This window comes from Gymnoscopelus microlampas (assembly GCF_963454915.1).
Source record: "Gymnoscopelus microlampas genome assembly, chromosome: 10".
In the NCBI taxonomy this organism is placed as follows: Eukaryota; Metazoa; Chordata; class Actinopteri; order Myctophiformes; family Myctophidae; genus Gymnoscopelus; species Gymnoscopelus microlampas.
The window spans coordinates 11,811,949-11,828,413 of record NC_139947.1 but is presented as its reverse complement, the minus strand read 5'-3'; the positions used below and the strand labels follow the sequence as shown (position 1 = coordinate 11,828,413).

The 16,465-nt window shown below is 44.1% G+C and overlaps 2 protein-coding genes across 6 annotated transcripts in view; both read right to left on the bottom strand.

The window, feature by feature from the left end:
- Nucleotides 1-30: 30 nt before the first annotated feature.
- LOC311052808 (uncharacterized protein) lies at nucleotides 31-3,334 on the bottom strand. Its single transcript, XM_084068020.1, has 5 exons — nucleotides 3,267-3,334; nucleotides 3,049-3,169; nucleotides 2,771-2,936; nucleotides 1,417-1,555; nucleotides 31-881 (listed from the first exon to the last, which is right to left on the bottom strand). Exons 1-5 carry the CDS (start codon nucleotides 3,327-3,329, stop codon nucleotides 852-854), a joined length of 519 nt encoding a protein of 172 aa, XP_083924146.1. The 5' UTR covers nucleotides 3,330-3,334; the 3' UTR covers nucleotides 31-851.
- A 4,183-nt stretch (nucleotides 3,335-7,517) lies between these two features.
- Nucleotides 7,518-16,465, bottom strand: part of LOC311052799 (uncharacterized protein) — a 42,586-nt gene continuing 33,638 nt past the window's right edge. For 4 of the 5 annotated variants that reach the window (XM_084068007.1, XM_084068005.1, XM_084068008.1 and 1 more), the window contains exon 17: nucleotides 7,518-15,905. In XM_084068007.1, the coding sequence (XP_083924133.1) occupies nucleotides 8,143-15,905 (7,763 nt within the window). In that variant the 3' untranslated portion in view covers nucleotides 7,518-8,142. The remainder of the gene's footprint in view (nucleotides 15,906-16,465) is intronic. The other variant, XM_084068009.1, reaches the window with a different exon arrangement.

The following is a 16,465-nucleotide window of genomic DNA, read 5'->3' as shown; positions in this document are numbered from 1 at the left end:
ATAAATACATTTTGGGAATTTCAAACATCAAAGTTGTGGATGGAGAAACCAGACTTTGTAACTACAATAAATCAGAGTAGGAATTTGTGTGCTGTTTTTCCAGTCCTACAGTGAACACATCCACTATGTACTACCGGTGCTGTAACTATTAAATATACATGATTTTAAATACTATTTATTATCTGTGGGTGACTGTTGTATGTACAGTAAGATGCTACAGCGACATGTTGTAAGAAATAAAAAATAAAGCCACTTTTCAGTAAAACATCACTCTTCTCTACATATCAAATTAGCAAACTGCTAATTCTCCAATAATAATAAAATGAACACTATGTGAGTCAAGTAGTCACATTTATTTTTAAATTGCTGGGAATATGTTTCGATATACAAAGCAATGCATTCCCATACAAAAATCTCAAATTCTTAGGGTAACAAGATTTATATATTATTTATATTAACAGACAGATGTATTCTCTATAGACTGAACAGCATAGAGAGTAATTATACTGTATAAGTAACATACATAAAGTGAGCTATATATGAAATCTACATAAAGAAAAAAACACCTCAAATACAGATCAACCATAATCATACAAACTAGGTGGAATGCAAGATAATCTTTGAAAGAGAAACAGTGCCACCTGTATGTTCAACTTATAAGTTGAACAGGAACAAATTGTTAAAGAAAAAAAATAGCTACTTTTCAACAAATGGAAACAGATAAGGTCAAATAAATAGGCAATACATATCCAGATGCTTAAATAGGAGAGGTAAGTGTTGTCACTGTTCTATATTGCCTGAGAAGTGCTATGTTCCCACGGAGGAGAGACTTGGTCTGATGCAAAACTGGGCTACACCTTTCGGACTTTGTTCTGGAACTCCTGCAAGTCACAGAAAAGCAGAGTTTAGGGGTGAAACGATTATTCAAATAATAAATGAATCGACTGACAAACAATGTAATTGTTTGTAAGTAATCAAATTATGGGTTTAGTGTTCAGTCATGTAAATATTTTTTGAATATGTGCTATTTATTAAACAACTGAATTAAACATGTTTTTCTGGATTCAACTTGTGATGAGTATTTACCATCATGTTGTACTTAATTACCTTATTTTAACATAATTATATGTTAGAATTCATTGCACAGATTAATCAAAAATATTTACAGCAGATTCACTGATTATATCACTGTAAAATAATCACTGTTGCAACCCTAACAGAGTCCCAGGGGGTGGAAGCAAATCAGCATTACGTCGTAAAATCACTTTACCACTTTGCCATTTCCATGGCAGAGGAAGTCAGACAGGTAACAAACAATGCTAAACTGACATTAGGTAAAGTACTGTAAGCCGGTGAAAAATAATGCAGGTGAAAAATGGTCAAGCTAACATACTTCTATATATGACAGAAGCTCACCTGTTTGATGTCTCCATGCGATTCATTGATGTACCTCAGAAAGGCAGTGGTCCAGTGGAGGGTAGTGGCTTTGTCTGAGTCGGAGTCGCAGAACGGCACCAGTGAGTTCAACTCATCACAGCACTGACTGATCTTCTTCCTGTACACAGTATAAGCAACACAAACGTGGCTACTTTATTTTTGCTTCATTGTGAATAGGACTGTTGATCAAACTATTATTTAGTAATAATAAAAATAATAATACAGTTATATACCGCTTTTCTAAGTACTCAAAGTCGCTTTACAGAAACAAAATAAAACTTTATTAGCGAGTTAAAAGATTAAAAACTATAGAAAAAAAGAAAGGCAGAAAAAGGGGATTATGATTAGGTAGGGAATGAGTCTGAAAAGGTGGGTTTTAAACGTGGCGAGGGTGGGAGCAGCTTTCATGTGAGCTGGGAGTGAGTTCCATAGGGAGGGGGTGGCCACTGAGAAGGCCCTGTCACCCCAGGTTCGTTTCTTTGTCTTAGGGATGTCCAGGAGGTTGGCATTACTCGACCTGAGGGAGCGGGAGGGGGCGTGGCGTTGGAGGAGTTCAGAAAAGTAGTGGAGAGCCTGAGTAATGTTTAAGGTGCACATCAGACTATGTGTACATAAGTATGAGGTGAAGTGCATCTACTGACAGTTCACAATGCACAGTTCACTTTGTCAAAAACCTCAGACTTTTTAATCTAAACAGAGTGATCTTTCTATATATTTTATGTGTGTGTGTGTGTGTGTGTGTGTGTGTGTGTGTGTGTGTGTGTGTGTGTGTGTGTGTGTGTGTGTGTGTGTGTGTGTGTGTGTGTGTGTGTGTGTGTGTGTGTGTGTGTGTGTGTGTGTGTGTGTGTGTAAGAGACATGTTTGAGGCGGTAGATTGTCGTAACAGTGTACAAGCACCTGATTGTCTAACTTGTATTCAAATAAAATTATTATGTTATGAGAAATACAGTGTTTTATTGTTTGCTCCATTTTTATTTATTCTTCCTATGCCAACCTGTAGTGCTATATAGATTGATTCCAGAGGCTCCATAGACCATTTTTTACAAATGAATGCATTTTGAGTGCAACATTCAAAACTTTGCGCTCCCCCTTCAACGGTATTTGGATAAAAATGATCCACTCCCTCTTTCAATACATTGTGAGAATATACCTGCTAGACCAGTGGTTCCCAAACTTTTTAGCTTGAGACCCAAAAGAGACATTTTATGTCTTCCTGGGACCCAGAATAGTGAAAATAGACGAAAATAGCTTCCAATAGAAAGTCAAATTAGCAGGAGAGGGCTTAAAATGCAGGTAATGTAGGTACGGCTCTCTGGAAGGACTGAATGCTTACCTGCGGGCTCTCTCCAACATGTTGTGCCTCTCCCGGACTCCAAGGCTATTTTCCTTGCAGGCCTTGTTGGTGCTCAGCAGACCGGCCATCCACTTCTCCGAGTCCTGGGTGGCATTACGCTTCTTAGCATGCTTAACGAACGCGGCGGGTTCTGCCACAGCAACACCTAAACAACAGATGAGAGAGAATATAAGATGGAGATGAATGCAAGACTACGGCACTAAGCCATGTGGAAATAATAAATGCTTAGAGAAAGGGATGAGTAAACTGATTTTTACACTGTGTTTTCATCTGCTGCTGCCCCCCTGCTGGGATGGTGCGGGTATTGCACTGAGGTTTAGTTAACTTATCGGGGGTGACTGGGCCTTGACGTTTGTTCGGGTCGAGGTTCCCAAGCACCTAGGATAAAAACAAAGACAAATCAAAACCTAGGTGTAATCAACCAGTGCCTATGGAGCAATGAGAGAATACAGTTATACACTTTCCTTCATTATACCTGTCTGTGCGTGCCAGTAAATGTGTTGAGCATGCTCCCTCCATATGGGATTGACAACTCCATGGGACTTTCTGAATCCGATCTGATCCACCTCTGCATTAGTGGATTGATGAATGCATCCTGACCTTCGGTGGACTGCTGAATAATTGACCGAAATCTGAGAACAGACGATATTTTGTAAATTACATGAATATTCCGGCATTACAATACATTGTTAATGAAGTACGCAACATTACATAATTCAAGCATACTTGGTAAGAGCTGCTGACTGAGCATCTTGTTGTGTGGGGATGTCAGCAGCAGCAGGCATGCCATAAAACCTCTTCTCCAAGCAAGCTCTAACAGCAGAGCAGGGTCGGGGAAATAAGGAGGCACTACCATCGGCAGGTGATTCGACATCAGCTCTGATCTTGTCCAGGACTGACCACAGGACGTCCCCACAAATGGATGGGGACCTGACCGCAGTATGCAAGTCGGTTGAAATCGTCAGGTCGATAGCTTGGGTGGTCAAGGAGGAAGAGGTCAGCGTGGAGTCAACACTACCTGGGGTCGTCAGAGTTTGGGTGGCAGAACCACCCGGGCCAGGTGAAGCGTCAACGATAAGATCTGGATACTCTAGGATGACGTGCTGAAAGTATGAGTGATCTACTTCTGTCATCTGTGTGTATTCTACTTCTGTCATCTCCTTCTCCATCAGAGTGAGCTCTGTGCCTGAAATCTGCCCCTGAGTATGTGTCACGGGCTTGTTCTGGTTCATATTCACAGCAGAGTCACAGTTGTATTCTCTAGTAGCATTAGTCACCACAAGGGCGGCTCTACTTGCTGGTGAAGATGGCATCGTTGACACTAGAGAGACAGGGACATAGGACAGGAGAGACCAGAACGTAACGTTATTATGTTGAACTCAACTCGGCCTTGGATTTTGTTTGCTATAATGCACCTTTAATAAACCAACATTATTCTAAGTAGTTTTTTTTGTCATGATATTAGCATCAAGGCTCCCATAGTTGCTAATACAAGTGGGCTTGCCACATCACCTCAACATATCTTTGCTAATTAATTGCCCAACAGTTTTTATACTATACCTAACTGGTTCTTAATGTGAGGTCCAGCTGGGGACACCCAGGGGTACTTGAGGGGGTTCCAGGGGGTACCCAGCTAAATTATTGATAGTGAGGATTCTTAGGAATCAAATGGACCCTTACAGATATTTTAAATTCCTATAAGGTCTGACAGTGTATAGAACCACAATTCGGGTCCATGTCCATTATGGGTCCATTCGGTCCAACCACATGGTCCATGTGCTTCCATGTGTACACTGTCAGAGTTAAGCTGATGATGACAGTGTAGATTGGGTCAGAGTCTCAGAGATACACAGTTTGTTGTAGCAAATGGGGGTCTGTCCGTGCATGCCTGCACTAATAATACATAATCAAACTGGGGGTCCTTGAAATGAAAAAGTTTGAGAATCACTATTTTAACTGGATTCAATAAAGGAATTCAGATTCAGATTCGTCTGACAAGCAAACCCAACCTTGCTAACTATATCTGATCTGATCTCCAGTGAGGGGAAAATAGCTGATCTACAAGCTCACAACGCCTCTGGCTGCAAGGCGTTGTGGTGAGCAAGTAAGGAAAGTAACTGAGTACATTTACTCAAGTACTTATTATATATCGTTTAAAGCGGGCAATGGCCACCATGCACGGAATTACTTGTGGATGGTGGCCGTTGCCGTTTTAAACGATATAAAATCAAATAGAACTTCTAACGTTAACCTAGCATCACTCACATTAGCACATGAGCTAAACGTTCAAGTTATAATTTCTATTGCAACATCTTCAACTGGTAACATCAACATACTAGCAAACTAAACATAAGGTTTATTATTAACCTACCAGAACAATGGCTGACAGGCTGTTGACAATCAATCTGGACGGATCATCATAATAGTCTGGTGTTTTCATAAGAATCTTTCTGATCCACTCCTGTCCATATGAGGTCGGAGGTCCTGTCACTACCATGCAGTGGTGGAAAAAGTACTCACACTTTTTACTTAAGTAAAAGTATAATACTGCAATGTAGAAACACTTACAAGTAAAAGTCCGGTAACCGAAATGTAGTTGAGTAAAAGTACAAAAGTATTGGCGTCAAATATACTTAAAGTACCAAAAGTAAAAGTACTCATTATGCAGAATGTCCCATTTCACACAAGTTATTATATGTTATGTTAGGTCTAAAATGTATACAAAATATTTTGTAAATAGCAGATGATTGAGGCATCTTCCGTATTGTTCAATACAATCATTTTAATCCGATCTGTGGCCATTTTCTCTTAGAGTTATAATGTATTAGAGTGCAATACACCTCCCAACCGATAGGCTCACGTATGGAGAAAATACGGAGAAAATGGCCATCTATCGGATTAAAATGCTTTTTATTGAACAATACGGAAGATACGGGTACTTCTGAGGGCCCGTACACAATTGTAACATCCGTGGCCATGGGGTAAGCACTTTTTATTTGAAATATGAACGTTTATGTAGATGTACGGGCCAAAAAGAGAGAAAGTGCAAACACTATGTTGAAGTTCATCCATGAAGGTCATGACAGATGACCGTGATTCATGGCTAAGTATGTACAGGTGCACACTACAGCTATTCAAGCCAGTGGTTCTGGAAAAATGTTCACCCCTGACCCTCCCTAACCCTTTATAACATCTAATATGATATTATTCACTAAATTAAAAAATACAATAATAATAATAATTTTAAGAGTAAAAACAAAGCCACTACTAATGCTGTGTTGTGCATATAAAAGAAGACAATAGTTCTGTGGCACTCCTGTACTGAGTGAGGTGACACCACAATTCTTACCTATCTGCATCTTTGCAATTCACTGACCCCGAAATCCATAATCTTGCCAACCTGATAAATCAGACTGGAACTAATGTTAATCTAGAACAGGGGTGGGCAGCATTTATTTCCAGAGGGCCACACTGACTTTGATAAAATGAGTGAAGGGCCACACATTGTACAATTGAATTGAAACTTGAAACACATAAGTGCTGAATGATTTTAAAACTACATGAATTTGGTAGACATGCCAGACTACATTAGAATAAGGTCCTTGCTTTCACAACAACAATGTTCATCAACAAAATGTTGATCTTTCTTTTTCTTTTTGTATCACTCTGGTGTACTCTGCACGAGATTACAATGAAAAGATCACATGAAACAATCCACGTCAATGCCGTATCTCATCTTATCTGATATGCACCACTCCATAGGTCACTGATAAAACACATTGCATTCACATCGCATTCATTATATGATGAACTCACGGCAGACTCTTTCACTGTTACATTATAAACATAAAACATTTGAGTACATACGGATGGAGGAATGCAGGTATGTACTCAAATGGCAAATATGAATTAATATTAATTGGAGTTTAATTAATTTGTCTCAAAACCCGTAACATATGGCAGCCTTTTAAAATGTAGATTTTTTTACTTTTTTTGGGGATGAGTCGATGAGATGGTCAAAGGGCCGGGTCCGGCCCCCGGGCCGTATGTTGCCCATGTGTGTTCTAGAACATTGATTCTGTCCTAATTTGGCTTAAAAAGGGATTTTGGGGTAATTTTAACGTCTACTCTGGCTTTTGAGAGGACCCCAGACAGATTTTAAGTTGCTTGATTCAGTATTTAGATATTTTATATTAATTTCTGACATGCCCCCTTACTATAGCCTACAAACCCATTGTAATTTCAAACTCCATTTTAACCGAAAACACCTGTCCTTGGTTCTGGTGATTGATATTGTCCTTCTAATGTGTGAGGGGGCCGTGTTTTTTCAATTAAGTTTTTAATTTATTTTACAAAAAAAAATATTAAAAATAAAGGAAAAAAGTATTAACTGAAAAAAAAACACGGAACCAAGCAACTTAAAAACTGTCTGGGGTCCTCAAGGAATGACAAAAAAGCCAGAGTAGACGTTAAAATGAAATAAAATGAATAAAATGTAATGTTTGAAGGTGAAATATCATATAGTAGTTTCAATTGTGTGTAGAAGAATTCAAAAAAGTAGTTCTACTAGCCACAATGATTGACAGTTTAAATTAAAAGTGAAACATATCTAAAATAAATAAATAAAATCACAACAGCTGGAACAGCTCTAGAATTTCTCTTGATGACATGATCAAGACTCAAAATATCAAATGATGATCAAGACATTGAATTGAATATCTTTGTTTTATTGAACACAAAATGAACATATGACTTGAGAAAAAGTGCTGACTTCAAATTTGAACAGAACTATAAAAAAAAGCCATTGTCATCTGTAGATCACTGAACATCACACAGGTCAAACTGTGCTGATAATGTTATGGCTGTTAAGCAAAATATAAAAGATCTATAAACATTTGCTACACTGTACAAAGTCGGACGTTAAATGTATATGATGTGAATTTACAAGAAAGTAGTAAACAATGAAGCTAAAAGAAAGAAGCATAATTAAATTATTCAGACAAAATAAAAACATCAGTCTAGTATAATTCAACTAAGCAATTATGCACAGCTGAAGTATCTTTATGAAAAATTATCCTCTTCACATCATCAAATCGGATCTTTTGCTTTTTTCTGTAGCTCATAACGAGATTTTAATGAAGGATTTGTACACCTATATTTACACAAATGACATTCAATGTCTACAGTGCTGTGGCATAAAAAAGAAATGCCAACTCGTTTTTTGATTTTGCTTCATTACGCTCCCAGTCAAGTTGGACATCTGGGTTGTCATTTTTTAAATTTCCATCACTTGCCATTGTTTTGATTGTGTTGATTGTTCACACACACTAAGGCCCTTGGGTTTATCGACTTCACTTTCCTCCACCCTCTTTTCCTTCTATGCTAGGTGTGCTCAGGTTTTCTCCACTACCGTCCTGCTCCTTTGTCCCCAGACCTCTATCCAACTCTCCTTCCTGGCTCACAGGTCTACCTGTCAATCGGTTCCACTTGAAGGGACTAGGACTGTTGATTGTACGGTTTGGTAAGCGGCGACAGAAACTATCTGTGGGTCGTGTGGGAGTAGGAAGTAATGCTCCTCTATGTCTTATTGGCCTTGCTGCTGGCTGACTATGTGGACTGTCAGAACGCAAGTGTGGTTGACCCTTGTTTAAAGTTTGATCTATGGATTTGTTCATTGAGGGTGGAAGAGGATCACTAGATGTCACCATATCTGGATGCACTATATCTGGTTCCTTCTTATCGTGGCCACTACTTTCATCCCCTATATTCTGACCCCTCACCCCCGGTTCTCTGCCCCTTGTGTCTAGCCCTCTGTTTTCAGGCCTTGGGTCCATCACGTCTGACCCACTTCTCTTTTCAGGTCCAGTCACATCCATGTTTGAACGTAGTTGTCTTTCAGCAACTGACCTATTAAAGTTAGACCAAAGGTCATCCTCCATTTCGGGAACGTTTCTGTCTGACCCTGGTCTTCCCATATCTGGACCTCTTCTATCCCTCCTAAAGTCAGGTTCAGGCTCTCTTCGAGCTGGTTCTGGGCCTTCCATGTCTAGATCTTGCCTTTCAGCTCCTGGACCTCTAAAAGGTCTCCTATTTGGTCTAGGTCCTCTAACATCTTGCCCACTCCACTCATCTCCTATGTCTGGCCCTGGACCCCTCCTGTCTGGCCCCAGACCCCTCCTGCCTGGCCCTGAACCCCTCCTGCCTGGCCCTGGACCCCTCATGTCTGCACCAGGGCCTCTCATGTCTGGATCAGGGCCTCTCATGTCTGGTCCAGGGCCTCTCATGTCTGGCCCTGGACTGTCACACCAATCACTCCCTGCCATGTTTGGATCTCTCCAGTTGGAATCTGGATGTCTCCATTCATCATCCATACTTGGACCACCCATATCTGTATCATGTCCTCTAAAGTCTGGGCCTCTTATATGTGGCCCAGGTCTTCTCATGTCTGATCCTCTCATGTCTGGATCAAGTCCTCTCATGTCTGGATCAGGTCCTCTCATGTCTTGTCCAGGCCCTCTCCTGTCTGCTCCTCGACCCCTCCGGTCTGCTCCTCGACCCCTCCTGTCTGCTCCTCGACCCCTCCTGTCTGCTCCTCGACCTCTCCTGTCTGCTCCTCGACCCCTCCCGTCTCCCCCTGGACCCCTTATATCTGCTTCAGGTCCTCTCCTGTCTGGCCCTGGACCCCACCTGTCTGGACCTGGTCCTCTCATGTCTGCTTCAGGTCCTCTCCTGTCTGGCCCTGGCCCCCACCTGTCTGGACCAGGTCCTCTCATGTCTGGACCAGGTCCTCTCATGTCTGGACCAGGTCCTCTCATGTCTGGACCAGGTCCTCTCATGTCTGGACCAGGTCCTCTCATGTCTGGACCAGGTCCTCTCATGTCTGGATCAGGTCCTCTCATGTCTGGACCAGGTCCTCTCATGTCTGGACCAGGTCCTCTCCTGTCTGGGCCTCTCATGTCTGGACCAGGTCCTCTAATGTCTGGATCAGGTCCTCTCATGTCTGGACTAAGTCCTGTCATGTCTGGACCAGGTCCTCTCGTGTCTGGGCCTCTCATGTCTGGACCAGGTCCTCTCCTGTCTGGGCCTCTCATGTCTGGACCAGGTCCTCTCCTGTCTGGGCCTCTCATGTCTGGACCAGGTCCTCTCATGTCTGGACCAGGTTCTCTGGTGTCTGGACTAGGGCCTCTCATGTCTGGACCTGGGCCTCTCATGTCTGGACCTGGGCCTCTCATGTCTGGACCAGGTTCTCTGGTGTCTGGACTAGGGCCTCTCATGTCTGGACCTGGGCCTCTCATGTCTGGACTAGGGCCTCTCATGTCTGGACCAGGTCCTCTCCTATCTGGACCAGGTCCTCTCCTGTCTGGGCCTCTCATGTCTGGACCAGGTCCTCTCCTGTCTGGGCCTCTCATGTCTGGACCAAGTTCTCTGGTGTCTGTACTAGGGCCTCTCATGTCTGGACCTGGGCCTCTCATGTCTGGACCAGATCCTCTCATGTCTGGACTAGGGCCTCTCATGTCTGGACCTGGGCCTCTCATGTCTGGACCTGGGCCTCTCATGTCTGGACCAGATCCTCTCATGTCTGGACCTGGGCCTCTCATGTCTGGACCAGGTCCTCTCCTATCTGGACCAGGTCCTCTCCCGTCTGGGCCTCTCATGTCTGGACCAGGTCCTCTCATGTCTGGGCCTCTCATGTCTGGATCAGGTCCTCTCCTGTCTGGACCAGGTCTTCTCATGTCTGGACTAGGTCCTCTCATGTCTAGACCATGTCCTCTCCTGTCTGGACTAGGTCCTCTCATGTCTGGACTAGGTCCTATCCTGTCTGGGCCTCTCGTGTCTGGACCAGGTCCTCTCCTGTCTGGGCCTCTCGTGTCTGGACTAGGTCCTCTCCTGTCTGGGCCTCTCGTGTCTGGACTAGGTCCTATCCTGTCTGGGCCTCTCGTGTCTGGACCAGGTCCTCTCCTGTCTGGGCCTCTCGTGTCTGGACCAGGTCCTCTCCTGTCTGGGCCTCTCATGTCTGGACCAGGTCCTCTCCTGTCTGGGCCTCTCATGTCTGGACTAGGTCCTCTCCTGTCTGGGCCTCTTATGTCTGGAGCAGGTTCTCTCATGTCTGGATCAGGTCCTCTCCTGTCTGGACCAGATCCTCTCATGTCTGGACCAGGTCCTCTCCTGTCTGGGCCAGGTCCTCTCATGTATGGATCAGGTCCTCTCCTGTCTGGACCAGATCTTCTCATGTCTGGATCTCTCAGGTCTGGACCAGGTCCTCTCATGTCAGGACTAGGTCTTCTCATATCTGGACCAGGTCCTCTCATGTCAGGGCCAGGTCCTCTCCTGTCTGGGCGTCTCATGTCTGGTCCAGGTCCTCTCATGTCAGGGCCAGGTCCTCTCCTGTCTGCACCATGTCCTGTCATGTCTGGATCTCTCATGTCAGGACCAGGCCCTCTCATGTCAGGACCAGGCCCTCTCATGTCATGACCCGGACCTCTCATGTCAGGGCTAGGTCCTCTCATGTCTGGACCAGGTCCTCTCCTGTCTGGGCCTCTCATGTCTGGACCAGGTCCTCTGTCTGGACCAGGTCCTCTAATGTCTGGATCAGGTCCTCTCATGTCTGGACTAAGTCCTGTCATTTCTGGACCAGGTCCTCTCCTGTCTGGGCCTCTCATGTCAGGACCAGGCCCTCTCATGTCAGGGCCAGGTCCTCTCATCTCTGGACCAGGTCCTCTTATGTCTGGGCCTATCATGTCTGGAAGTCTCATATCTGGACCAGGTCCTTTCATGTCTGGGCCTCTCATGTCTGGATCAGGTCCTCTCATGTCTGGATGTCTCATATCTGGACCAGGTCCTCTCATGTCTGGATTAGGTCCTCTCATGTCTGGCCCTCTTATATCAGGCCTTGATTCGCTCCAGTCTGACTGTCTGCCCCTTTTAGCTGGGCCTGGACCCCTCATATCTGGACTTGGGTCCCTAAAATCTGAATGATGTCCTACATCTGAACCTACATCTGACCCTTGTCCCCCCTTCGAAAAAGCAGGACTTATCAAACATGATTCTGTCTGTAAAACATTATCTGGACTCTGACCTTTTAAACATGATCTCAGACTTGGCCTTATGCCTGGCCCTCTCCTATCCGGATCAGGACTATGACCTTTCCTATCTGGACCTGGTCGTCTAAACTCGGGACTATGACCTCTCCTTTCTGTCCCTGGCCGTCTAAAATCAGGGCTATGACCTCTTTTATCTGGACCTGGCCATCTAAAATCAGGACTATGAGCTCTCCTTTCTGTCCCTGGCCGTCTAAAATCAGGGCTATGACCTCTCTTATCTGGACCTGGCCCTCTGAAATCTGGACTTGGCCCTCTGAAATCTGGACTTCGACCTCTACCATCTGGACCTGGCCATCTCAAATCAGGACTTTGACCTCTCCTGTCTGAACCTCGACCCCTCATAGATGATCCAGGACCTCTAATATCTGGATGTTCACCCCTATTACCTGCATCTGGATGTCCAATAGGTGGTCCTGATCCCCTATCTGGACTTAGATGTCCAAAGCCCTCACCTCGCCCTCTACCTCGCCCTCTGCCTCGCCCTCTGCCCCGGCCTCTACCTCGACCCATATAATCAGATTCTGGACTTGGATGCCACATATCTGATCCTTGACCTCTCAAGTCCGGACCGGTCCTGTTTGACCCTCCATTATCTGTCCACGGGTCTTTCATGAGTACACTGGGATCTCTGGCATTTTGGCCTTGCATCTCTAGATTTTGTATGGCTGGCCCTCTCCTCTCGTTCTGCACGTCTCTGATATTCTCTAATGTCTGATATCCTCTAATATCAGATTGTATAACAAGTGATGCTGGAACTTGTCCTCTCATCTCTTGACTAATACCTGGGCCTGGAATACTTCTTTCTGACCCTTCCATGTTTGCCTCTGGGTTTCTCATCCCTGAGCCTCTCATGTCTGGTCCTGGACCCCTCATCCCTGGTCCTGAATTCACTCCATCTCTACATTGACCTTGATCTGGTCTGTACACATTTGTTTCTCGGCCCATCATTGTTTCTTGGAGTCTCAGATCTGGACCTGGCATGGGAGAGTTTATACCTTGCAGACCAGGACCAATCAAACCCTGTCCTAATACTGCCATAGTAGTCATTGTCCATTCTGTTATTAGACCGCTCATAAAGTTTACATCTTGCATATCTGGTCCTCTACGTTCTGGACCTCTAACACCAGGACCTCTCAAATCTGGTCCTGACCATCTTGATTCTGATCCTAAATTCCTCATGTGAGGTCCTGAACTCCTAATGCCTTGTCTGGTTAAGTCGGCTGAAGGACCCAACATGCTAGGGCTTCTCATGTCAGGTCCTAGTCCCTGCATGCCTGGGTTTTTCAAGGCTGATCTTAGAATGCCTGGGCCACTCATGGTCCTGATCTCTGGTTCTTTGTCAGAGATCTTTGGTTCTGTGTCTGTTCTAACTTGGCTATGAATTTGCATACCCGTAGCTTCAACATCTGGGCCCCTTATCCTATGATCTTGTCCTAGACTTAGATGTCTTGCATCTTGGCCCTGCATCTCTGGATGTCCTGAAACAAGACCTTTCATTTCCATCTGTTTATCAGCGCCTCTCTTATCTCCACAACTGAAAACTGGGCCTGTTAAATCAGAAATATTACTGTCTGATGTTTTCATACTTGGATTTAGATGTTCAATGTCAGGCAATTTAACTTCAGTCTTTGCAGCTAGACCACTAAATAGTGAAACATTTATTTCACCACTCACAAGAGGGACTGAGCTACAAATGTCTAACCCTGGATCTTTGTCTTCCTCTATGTTATCAGAGTCACTCTTCTCTGTGCTAACATGCTGCACATACCTTGGGTCAGGATCAGGGCTTTGAGGAGAATCTCGTGTGGGTGGTTCAAGTTCTCTCAAAGGAATTTTACTTTCAATTTTGTTCATAAGAAATATTTCCTGTTGAGAGAGTCCAGCAAACTTCTGGGAAGGGTCATTTCCTACACTTGGATGGTCATTGTATGAAATCTTTTGAAGCTCCATGAATTGTTCATTCTTCTCAGCCTTGATGGGAGAAGGAATATCCTGTGTTACTGAGTCATTGTCAAGGCTCTTCTGTTGTGGATTTGCAGACTCAACATGACTATATAGTGGTCCATCAGATTCAGTTTTAATAGTATCACAGGTCTGTGATGAGGTATTACTCTCTACAAAATGTCCAACAGGTTTTAATGGCATATTACTAAGAACACTTGGATCCTTTGATTCTTCAAGCACAAGAGGAGGACTTTTTTGCTGTCTTGAGGCAGATTCTCTTCTTCTGGGAGATGATGGGGATCTTCTATGTCCCTGAGACTGCTGTCGTGAGGAACGATCTCTGCGATTTCGACCTTGGTGTTCAGATTGATCCCGAACTCTATGCCTTGACCTGTCACTTTCATTTCGTCTATGTCTGTCCCTTTCCCTTCGTTTACGGGAATGTGAAGGGGAACGTCTCTGAGACTTTCTTGGAGGACTTCCATGGCGGTCCCTTTCTCTGTGACGTCTCTTTGGTGACCGTGTTCTACCATGATATGAACTTGGAGAGCCCTTGTGGGAGGCACTCCTCCCTGAGCTACCCAAGGAGGCTTCCCGAGCCTTACTACTGTCTCCTTGAAATACATCACATTGCATTTCATTAAAAAGAGATTCATCTTCTGGGTCATAAGCTACATCAGAATCTTCAATCTCTCCAGCTTCAGATTCTTTTTCATTTCCCGGAAGAGTTTCTTGTGTTTCATCTTGTTGTGCACCAATGGATACTTCATTTTTCAGTTCAGGGATAGCACTCTCCGTCCCTTCTGCCTTAACAGTTAGTGAATCCAGATTTTGACTGTTCGATGGCTGTGCTAGGTCTGTCTCTTTGTCAACTGTCTCTAAAGTTTTTGACTCTGATTGCGCTGTATCACTTTGCTGAGGTGCAAGCTGACTGAGAGGCAAAGATTTAGAAGGTGGAGACATCAATGTATCAGAGACAGAAAACTTAGCCATAAAGATGCCAACGGCCTCTCTCTGCTGACGCAGTGCCTCTTCCTGCTCCTTCAGCTGTCGTTTTTGCTCTTCAATCTGCTTATTAAGTTCCTCAAGCATCCGCTGTTGTTCTGTTAAGGTTGCAGCTGAGACAACTACAGAGCCTGTAGGAAGGTTCTGAACAACTGGGGCTAAGGTGGAAGCTTGAGATGAGGCAGAATTGGAAACTGTTGGTGGGACTTCAGAGGGAGTTGGGACTGGGACTGGGGCTGGGCATGATGTTTGAGCTGCACTTTTGGACGGAGCAGGTTTTTTTGCTGCACTTAAATCATTTTGCATATCCTCAAACATAGTCTCATCTTCAGGATCATACTCCACATCATCTTCCCCAAAGACTGATGGTTCAGTGCCATCAGTCTGATGTTTTAGCGGAGCAACCATCCCATATCCCATTGCTGGATTGTACTCCTCTTCTGGATCATATGGTCGGTCATATTCATTTTCTTCCTCCTCTAGTTTTTTTACTTTGGATTTCTGTCCATACTGCTGGACTATAGGATCCACCATTGGACGTGGTGCTTTACGGGGCTTTACTGCTGGAGTTGTAGCAGAACTGCTTAGACTGGGGGCCCCAGAGTCAGTTGGTTTATTCCCAAACAAAGTCTTAAGGATAGTCTGAAGGGGAGTCTTTTCTGATGACGTAGTGGTGGGATTCTTGTCAGTGACGTTAGTTGACGTTGACGGTGTGGCAGGAACAGGGGCTGAGATAGAAACAGGTGTAGAAGGTCTAATGGAAGTAAAAAGAGTTCCTTTGGTAATTGGAGCAGATTTGGATGCGGCTTTTGGTGATGCGGCAGCAGAAGGAGAGCCAGGAGGGGTGGTGCTCATAGGGGTTGCTGGGTCATAGGGTTGGAATATCTCCAGTTTATCAGAACCATAGAGCACCGGGGGTTTTGGAATCCACATGGGGTCTTTGTCTTTGGACATGTTGACTTTGGGTCTCCTCTCTTCAGTTTCTTGTTGCAAACTTCCAACACGTTTTGTTTTCTGGATAATTGCCAGCCCCAGAAGAAGATTGGGGCGATTCTTCTCAAGCCCTGTTAAAGGGGACGACACACACACACACACACACAAAAGAAAAAAATACCTTTTAGTTGTTGTTATATAAATCACTTGCCTACGCTGCGACACAGAATTCCTGGTCATATTTCTTACCAGCTATGTGCAAGTGTGCAACAAACTAACTTTAATGCCCTAGATGTGGTTCAATGGTACCCCTACTGGAAGAAATCTTCAGCCAAACGTTTCCTCCTACTTTTGTCTAAGGAAAGGTCATTATCAAACATGTTCACCCCCCATAGTTATGCAGGTCGCAATAGTCCGTCCGTCGGCCCCCCCTCCTCCTCCTCCTCTCCGCTGCTACTCTCTTAATTTCATTGCAATTTCATTGCTTTTTTAAACTGAGGGTTTCATGATTTTTTAAGTAAAGACAGCAAAACACCATTTTTGAAGAATTATGATTTTCTCTGTAATGTCCATTGATTCTTGACAACTGTTGCCAGTGTTGACATTGCAAATAAGAATTTGTTCTAATTTCCCATTCCTGGTTAAAGAATGGTTAATAAATAAAACCAACTTAATGCTATATTAAGAACCA

What these genes read in the sequence shown, in the direction of transcription:
- LOC311052808 (XM_084068020.1), bottom strand. Translation starts at nt 3,329, where the DNA reads ATGGAGTTGTCAATCCCATATGGAGGGAGCATGCTCAACACATTTACT. An exon ending in GCAGCAGATGAAAACACAGT is followed by an intron (nt 2,937 to 3,048) that starts GTAAAAATCAGT and finishes TCTGTTGTTTAG; the next exon opens with GTGTTGCTGTGGCAGAACCC. An exon ending in CGCATGGAGACATCAAACAG is followed by an intron (nt 882 to 1,416) that starts GTGAGCTTCTGT and finishes TGTGACTTGCAG; the next exon opens with GAGTTCCAGAACAAAGTCCG.